This window comes from Takifugu flavidus, chromosome 7 (genome assembly GCF_003711565.1).
Source record: "Takifugu flavidus isolate HTHZ2018 chromosome 7, ASM371156v2, whole genome shotgun sequence".
Taxonomy (NCBI): domain Eukaryota; kingdom Metazoa; phylum Chordata; class Actinopteri; order Tetraodontiformes; family Tetraodontidae; genus Takifugu; species Takifugu flavidus.
The window spans coordinates 1,203,070-1,211,737 of NC_079526.1; the positions used below are offsets into that span (position 1 = coordinate 1,203,070).

The window sequence follows — 8,668 nt, forward strand, 5'->3', positions numbered from 1 at the left end:
ATTTTGAAGGAAACCAGGATGTCAGTGTTAAATAAACTAGATTAAACTAGAACAATTATATTGCATATTGTGTACTTTTTTGAGAATAGACTCAAGCATTACAGAAAAAGGCTGGCCATCTAACTGCTTACTGTGATCAAAGTAAATAATGAGAAACAGCTCTACAAAACAGATTTTATTCTTCAATCTTTGATGAGGACTAATTCCATTTAAATCAGATCTGAATAGAGCATTTGTCAATTAAAATCTATTTTCTGTCAGGTAGGTCTTGAGTGCTCATCCTTACCAGCTGCAGACATTTTTTAGAGACTAAAGCTTCATCAGGAGAGGAGAGTACGGTACATAAACCAGTGCGGAGTACATTGTAACAATGCTTGATGAAAATGTTTCATATAAAGTAGTACAAAAAAATCTAGCTAAAGTACTGTGACAATCTGGGTTCTACAAACGAATAACTCAACCAGAGACTGAATTTAGTACATTTAATACGTCACTTGACTACAGGAGGATGCTAATCTTGATGCCGAGCCTCCAGCAGACCTCACCGAACACCTGGGCCTCAAAGTTGTGGCCCTGGTCACTGTGCAGTTCCTCGGGCACACCTGAGTGGCAGAACGTCTCACTAACTAGGTGCTGAGCTGAGGTAGGTGCACTCTGATCAGGAAACCCTGTAAGCCACTTGGTGAAATAGTCCATGGCTGCCAAGACCTAGTAATTCCCTTGGTCAGAGGTGGGAAAGGAACCAAAGATGTCTATACCCACACGCTCCATTGGAGCCCAAATCTGGTACTGCTGTAGGTGAGCATGAGGGCACCATGTTTGTCCTTTTGGGGTCAGGCCCTGGGATTCTGGAAAGCGCCTTGAAACAATTTTGATTGTATAAGATGCTATATAAATAAATATTGATTGATTGATTGATTGATTAATTGATTGATTGATTTTGAGCAGTGCAGAAGTCACACTGACGAACATGGAGCTCTAAATCATGGAGACACCCTGGCCAGTAGACCCATAATGGGACCTGGTGTGTGCCACTCCAAAAACACTATCCCTACTAGACATGGACCAGAAGAAGGACCCTGGAGCCTGGGATGGAGGAGGCCATCCCAGATGGTGAGGTTGGTCTGCTGGGCGTAGAGGGCCTTGATCTTATAGTACAGTGCCGATACCTTCTTCCAACCTGTTCTTGGCTGGACTCAAATTTTGGACGGCGGCTTGGTTCTGGTCAACTCAGAGTTTCTGGGAATTGATGGTTTCCAAGCTGTTGTTACCAGCTGCTGTTGGTGATGAGACCTGGGGCAATCCAGGGGGATGGTCCAGAGGGCTGATACCATTGGGCTCGCAGTGTCCCAGTCCTCGATGCACTGACAGTACCCAGAGTGTTCCAGTTCACAAGAGCCTCAGGACATCTGCATTCCCATGGAAATGGCCACCCTGGAGATGATTCTGGAAGTTGTAGTCCTGAAATGTCTCCTGCCATTGCATCAGACGCCTCTTCTCTAGCACCCATCGCTTGAACTTCAGTCATTGCAGACTCCACAGCAAACTATGGCTTTCTCCGATGTGTCATTTGGCCCCCTGTAAAATATGTCATTAATGCTAAACACAACCTTTTTCATTTTCATAGGTGCCAAATTTACAATCCTTACTTTTCTATCATAGTTCAAAGAAGATTATTGTGATGAATTCTTCCACTGGTTGGGTCAAAAACTGATGTCTTTCAAAAAAAGTGTTTTTAGTAAACAAACCTCTATATTATGGCGCCGGCTACTGGCCTGAGATGCATCCTACAATGTTTTCATTTCAGCATAAACAGGCCCTTTAAACGCAGTTCTAGTTTAGGGTTAAACTGGGCCTGAGTAAAATTAAATAAATAAATAGTGCTGAATAGTGTAATATCAAGTTCCATTTATATGCAAAGTATTGAATAAATGTAAATTCTGAGATTGCTTTTATCCCATGAAACAAACAAATTGTGGGATACCGGTAATAAAACTGTCACTTTTCTGTGGCAGCATTACCCAGAGTTGCCATAAAGCCTTCTCAGCGAGGTTTCAAAATCCAATAAATCTTAACGAGTCAATGAATAGTTCGGACACTTGGAAAGGTCATATTTTTAGACTTATGTCTAAAGTGTATATGGTTCATCGTTGACAAATACCCCGGAATCCTACACTTCATAGAGAGTATTCCCTTCAGTTTGCAGGTTTCTGTGGAGCATATCTGGCAACCCAGTGACGCATTTCCGGTTGCAATCACAACAACTGACGTGGGCTAGTTGAGCCGCAGCGGCCACGCTCGAAGCTCATGTACCGCCTGCAGCCGGCGGGTCTGAAACTAAGCTCGTTAGCGGCTGTTTCACCGGAGAACAGATAGAAATATCGGGATCTTTTGTGGACGGGACTGGAGGTAGGAAAGCTAACAGATGTTGATCTCTTCGGGCGTTAACCTGCGAACATAATTTTAATATAGTGATGAGTGAGACCACGTTTTAAAGTTGTTTCTGGAGGTGCTGCTAATACTTAATGCCAGGCATCTTTGGAAACGTTAATATAATGTAATAATATGTAATAATGTGGAATATGTAATAATGGATTCTGTCAAAGCAAAACACAAATGAATGAAATAATGCTCTCATGTCATAAATTAATGTCAGGAATTTATTAAAGGACCTTTTCTTATTCGTTTTCTTTATTTAGCTAAGCTTACTAAACCAGCACTTCCGAAATACAAAACAGAACTTTAAAATAATAATAATAATTTGCATCATGGGAGACTTCCAGTAACATTGTCTTTTAAACTAATGTACATATGTTCCTATTCCCTTGGTAAAGGATCCCATCACCACTGGCTACAACCTTCACCATTATTGAGAAATGGATCCCACCAGGTAGGAACTCCTATCTGATAGTCAACCTTTTCAACAAAACTCTGACATTGTGTGAATGTCACTAACAATACAGCTTTATTTGGAATCCCAGTGACTTGTTTTTTGACTTTGCAGTTTAGAAAATATAATGATTAGGCATTTCTTCAAATCATTGTAATCCAGAGTCTATATGGACTACAATGCAACCACTCCGCTGGAAGCAGAAGTGGTCCAGACCATTACTGAAGCCCTCCAGGAAGCCTGGGGAAATCCCAGCAGCACTTATCCAGCAGGTACGCAAACTTTACACCCACTCACAATGTGATCTTTCAAACTCAACATCTTCTACAGTTATTATTTGAGTGTTGTTATAGGAGTCAAAGCTAAAGCAATGATAAAGAAATCCAGAGAGAGTGTGGCAAGGCTGGTGGGGGGCGAAGCAGATGACATCATCTTCACATCTGGGGGAACCGAGGTGCACATTTTAATTCTTTTTTTTAAATGTGCATTTATGAGACTGATGTTTGTTCAGTTGTATAAATTAATCTATACTTCATAGTCTGACTTATTATCTTCCAGGCCAACAACATGGTATTTCACACTGCTGTGGAAAACTTCTGGAGAAACTGGGAGGCTGCACAAGAAACTCATCAGCACCTAAATGAAAACAGAGTATTTCCACACATTGTCACTTCAAATGTAGAACACGATTCAGTCAAACTTGCAGCTGAGTACCTTCAGGAAAATCGCAAGGCAGGTGGGACCTGAAGGCAGCAAAGTGTTGAGATTACAGACAGCAGAAGGTAAAAGATGGGAGTATTTAAAAACTTCTGTTCCAGATGTGACGTTTATAAGTGTGTCTCAAGAGACCGCTCATGTGGAGGTGCAGGACATCATTGCTGCAGTGCGCCCCAACACGTGTCTGATTTCTATCATGCTGGCAAACAATGAGACGGGAGTCATTATGGTAAGAGTGTTTATGTCACAACACATGCTCCTATACATCTATATTAAATCTGTTTGAACCTTTTCTTTATTTCTCAGCCCATCCAGGAGATCTGTAGCAGGGTTAAAGCTATGAATAAGAAGCGAGAGAACCTCAGGATTCTACTCCACACTGATGCTGCTCAAGCTCTCGGAAAAATCCCAGTCAATGCCCGTGAACTAGGAGTGGATTTCCTCACTATAGTGGGACACAAGGTCTGGAATCTGGTATAGTTTAACTGGTGTCTAAATTATTTTATTTGAGCATCAGAAGGAAGAGCAATCCAGCTAATTGAGGACTTTTCTTATGTTTGTAGTTCTACGGTCCTCGGATTGGTGCTTTGTATGTGAATGGTCCCAACACAAGGACACCGTTGTACCCGATGCTGTTTGGTGGTGGACAGGAGCAAACCTTCAGGCCTGGGTAACAATCTGCATTGATAAAAAAGGAAGGGAATACTCATGATGAGTTCTTGTGGAAAAAACAAAGCTAAAGGTCTTTTCAAATGTCTGGAGAAAATAAAATAGCAGCCAATCAATTGGGGAAACTTAATCAACCCTCTTTATACTGGGAAATAAAAGCAAAATAGAGGTAAAAATAAGATAGAAGGTATGTGGGACATCAGCATCCACCTGAGGGTCATTTCAAAGATGAACAGTGTTGAATTAAAAGCAGAGTTTTATAGCAAGCTTCCGTCTGTTCTGGTGTACACCTCAATGTCCCCAGTCCTCTTTTATATTGAACAAATATATTTATTATTACCTTCTACCACTGACCACCTAACAACAGCCCACATTAGCACCGCAGTTAGCATCTTTTAACGAAGGCATTAACTGTTAATAACTAAATCAAGTGAACTCAGTGGTTAGACCCTAGCACTAATACTGTTCTTGTCTGTACATTACAGCACAGAAAACACAGCAATGATCGCAGGTTTGGGGAAGGTAGGTTCTGTCTGTCTGTCTGTCTGTCTGTCTGTCTGTCTGTCTGTCTGTCTGTCTGTCTGTCTGTCTGTGCGCGTGTGTGTGTGTGCATGCGTCAGTCAGTCAGTCAGTTAGTTAGTTAGTTACCGGTTTGTCCATCCATCCACCCATCTGAACTTGCAGTAGGTCTTTACAGGTTAAGTCACACGCCCCGAATTTGCTCAACGGTGTTGAAGTCTCTAGATTTCCAGTCCAGCATATTCCAGCAGACTACTCATTTTATGGATTGTTGTGTCTGTCAGGAGTTTGAAAACTATTCTATTTTGATGGGCGCTGATACCTCTTAAGTGTGCTCTAATAATCTGACCTCTACTGTTGGTAGGTCGAGTTGAAAAATCACAAAAATGCAGCATCTATCATTTACCTCCCTTTTCATGTGCTGAGAAGCATTCGGACTGTAATTGTAAATATAACCAATCTGTCTTCACTGTTGATCTTGTATATTTAGTATCTACACTCAGGGGCCACTTCATTAGGAAGACTTTGCTAATAACAAGTTGGGCCCCCTATTTTGCCATAGATTCAACAAAGGGTTGGAAACATTCCTCTGAAAACATGTTCCATATTGACATGATGGAAACACAGTTCTGTTAAGTGAACCTCGCATTCCAACACATCCCAAATGTGCTTTCTTGGATTGAGATCTGGTGGCTATGGAGGCCACTGGAGTACTGTGAACCTGAGCTATGTTGCATGAGTTGTAAGTAGACATCAGTAGATAGATGCATTGTGGTCGGTAACATACTTTCAGGCTCTAACCTGACTGGAGTGGCACCTGGTCTGCTCTTGGACACCTTTGTCATACCTTGGTGCACTGAGCAGTTATTTGCGTTACTGTTACTGATTTTGTTTCAGCTTGAACCAGTCTGGCAAATGTCTTCTGACATCTGGCATCAACGTTGCATTTATTCCCCAAGAACTGCCCCTGGATTTTTGTCTTGAGCATAGCTATATGCCTAAATGCAAATGGGTTGCTGATCAGAAATTTGCTTTACCTAGAACTGAACAGGGGTACCTAATGTGGTGACTGAAGGTACTGTTGCCTCCAGGCCTTTTATTTGATCTTGTCTTGTGCACTTCCTCATCTTGAACTTGCAAGGGAATGAGGAGCAAGGAGGACTCTAGAGAGATCCCAGGACACCCTCTGTAGACAAGGTTGAAAGGACTCTCCATGTGTGTTTAAGGCAGATTGCAGAAATTCTTCACTTTGAGTGAAAAATGCAGTGCAGGGTTTGAAATACTTTTGGGTCTCTATAATCTCTGCTCTGCTGTGCTTCTATCAGGCTGCAGAACTGGTTACCAATAACCTGTTGGATTATGAGGCTCATATGCAAAAGACTAGACTTTACCTGGAAGAAAGGTTGAAGGTAGGATTTAAAAAATTGTCATTTTGAGGAGTTAATCCTGTGTTTTTGCATGTTCTGCAGGTTCTTGTTCTGACTGTAAAAAGCATAATCTCCATTGTGTAGCTAACTTCCTAGTAAAAGAAATGTAATGACTGTCATTCTTGTGCAGGCTGTCTTTAAGGACAAGATCCACTTCAACAGCCATTACCCGGGGTCCGATATCCTCCCCAACACCTGTAATGTGTCCATTCTAGGCCCAGGTTTACAAGGTAACGTCATTGCTCCAAGACTGTTACCAACATCTTTTTATGATTAATATCTGTGTCATGTGATTTAGGCTGGAGGGTTTTGTCCAACTGTACAAGGCTGCTGGCAAGTGTTGGTGCTGCCTGCCACTCAGACAGCGGCGACAAGTATGAACAGCTGTTCTTTTTCATACATGACATTCATGTTGTTAGAGGTCTGAAACCATCTATCTGTCTATCAGGCCCTCTGATATTCTTCTAAGCTGCGGCATTCCTGTTGCGGTGGCAGCAAATGCGGTGAGGCTAAGCCTGGGCAGGGGAACGACAAAAGCAGATGTGGATGCAGTCGTTGAGGACTTGAAGGAAACTGTCCAACTGTTATGCTGACAGCACAAGCCACTGACCTCAACGTCTGCTTGGATGAAGCAAATTGAATCTAATATTTATTGTAGGTGGTACAAGAAATAAAGATGTATGGTGTATGGTGCAAAACTTGAATACAGATTTCCTGGAGGTCTAGCAGAGAGTAAATTGGACTGTTGATAGAAATGGAAGAAGGTTGCCTCATCCGAGAGGCTTCTTCTTACTGACTTGACGTGAGATGACTGTTGCTTTATTTGAGCAAATAAATGCTACCTGATGTTGCAAAACATTGATATTGTTGAATCAGTGTTTCAAAAGCAACATATCAAGTGCACCAACTGCTGTTATCTAAAATATGTAATGTTTTCACATTCCAGGATAGAGACAGTGATGGTCTGTAACTTCTTTCAGAGGAAAAACTGTGATGCTGTTACTGTTTATTGTGCTTGGTGTTATCATTGCTTTAAATCTGTCCTTTCCCTGTTGTCATGTGTTTGCATCATCTCTAGAGCTGAGCTGGAGGAACCAATGACTACCAAGGCCCTTGCAGTCAGACTGCTCAGTCTCTTCCTTTTAAAAAAATGAGGCCACTGTACACCTTGAAATATAATTTTATTGCGGAGTGTTATGTGCCTAATAAATAATATTTTAAGCTTGAAACAAGTTTATGACCCTCGACACCCTCTGGGTGACACCCTCTGGGTGTCTAGTAAGAGAATCAAGCAGTCGTATATAGGCCTTAATCGATTATGTGCAATGTATCAATCAATCTTTATTTATATAGCATCTTTTACAATCAAAATTGTTTCTAGGCACTTTCCAGAATCCCAGGGCCTGACCCCAGACAAGAGACAGTGGCAAGGAAAAACTCCCCTTTAACAGGAAGAAACCTTGACCAGGACCAGGCTCATGTAGGGGGACCCTCCTGCTGATGGCCGGATGGATAGAGAGGGAGGAGAAGGGGGAGGACAGGTAGAGGAGCGAATAGGTAGGAGAGGAGAGGAGAGGCATAGAGCATAGAAATACATACAAAAATACATTATATTGAATTGAATTGAATAAGCTGCCGGAGTGGGTCAGCGGGGTCGAAGGTCAGTATGCAGTTCTGAAGGCGGCAATACCTGTAAATGAATGGGGGGGGGGGAGAAAAACTACACAAGAAATAGCATCACTTGTCTACTTGATGCATCACTTGTCTACTTGATGAGGAGAGGAAGGGAGGGGGAGAGGAAACCATGAACCAGTGGGGTGACAGAGGCCTGTCAGGTGGTCATGTTTCCGACCCCGGCAGCCTTGGCCTATAACAGCATAGCTAAGATGTTAACCTAATGATTAGACGACCCCCTAATTATGATAATTTGTCTGTCTATGATAATAACTGGAACTACAGAATTAGTAACAATAAGCTTTTATAAAGAGGTAGGTTTTAAGCCTAATCTTAAAAGTAGAGATGGAGTCAACCTCCCATACCTGGACAGGGAGCTGGTTCCATAGCAGGGGGCCTGGTAGCTAAATGCACGGCCCCCCATTCTACTCCTAGAGACTCTGGGGACCACAAGTATTCTATTCTATTGGAAGATGTCACTAGCTCCTCCAGGTAGGATGGCGCTAGGCCTCTGAGGATCAAGCTCACTAAGTCTTGCCTCCATAGCCGTAAATAAACTACACTTTCTGCACCTAGTCCCTTCACTAAAGGAGGCAGAGGAGTAACTAAACATTTCACACGCTGAACAGACGGTGAGGCCATGCTAATGCTAATAATCGGCGGAGCCCTGTATTTGTTTAACATGGGTTATTTCTCACTGTTGTTATCAGGTGACTGAAATGTCCCAAGTATTCAATTTTAAGTAAAGTGAATACAACACACCGTGCACAGT

General features: G+C 42.2%; 1 protein-coding gene across 4 annotated transcripts; it reads left to right on the top strand.

The window, feature by feature from the left end:
* The first annotated feature begins 2,244 nt into the window (after positions 1–2,244).
* scly (selenocysteine lyase) lies at positions 2,245–7,454 on the top strand. 4 transcript variants are annotated; one of them, XR_008951296.1, is made up of 14 exons: positions 2,245–2,409; positions 2,835–2,890; positions 3,053–3,162; positions 3,244–3,344; positions 3,449–3,626; positions 3,709–3,836; positions 3,914–4,081; positions 4,171–4,277; positions 4,762–4,798; positions 6,121–6,204; positions 6,353–6,452; positions 6,521–6,596; positions 6,671–6,876; positions 7,301–7,454. XR_008951296.1 is itself a non-coding variant. In XM_057037788.1 (13 exons), exons 2-13 carry the CDS (start codon positions 2,877–2,879, stop codon positions 6,813–6,815), a joined length of 1,248 nt encoding a protein of 415 aa, XP_056893768.1. In that variant the 5' UTR covers positions 2,245–2,409; positions 2,835–2,876; the 3' UTR covers positions 6,816–7,454. The 4 variants fall into 4 exon arrangements, 3 of the variants coding, with proteins under 3 accessions (XP_056893768.1, XP_056893771.1, XP_056893770.1); XM_057037788.1 differs by having other exon boundaries at positions 6,671–7,454; XM_057037791.1 differs by having other exon boundaries at positions 3,914–4,069; positions 6,671–7,454.
* The last annotated feature ends 1,214 nt before the right edge of the window (positions 7,455–8,668 follow it).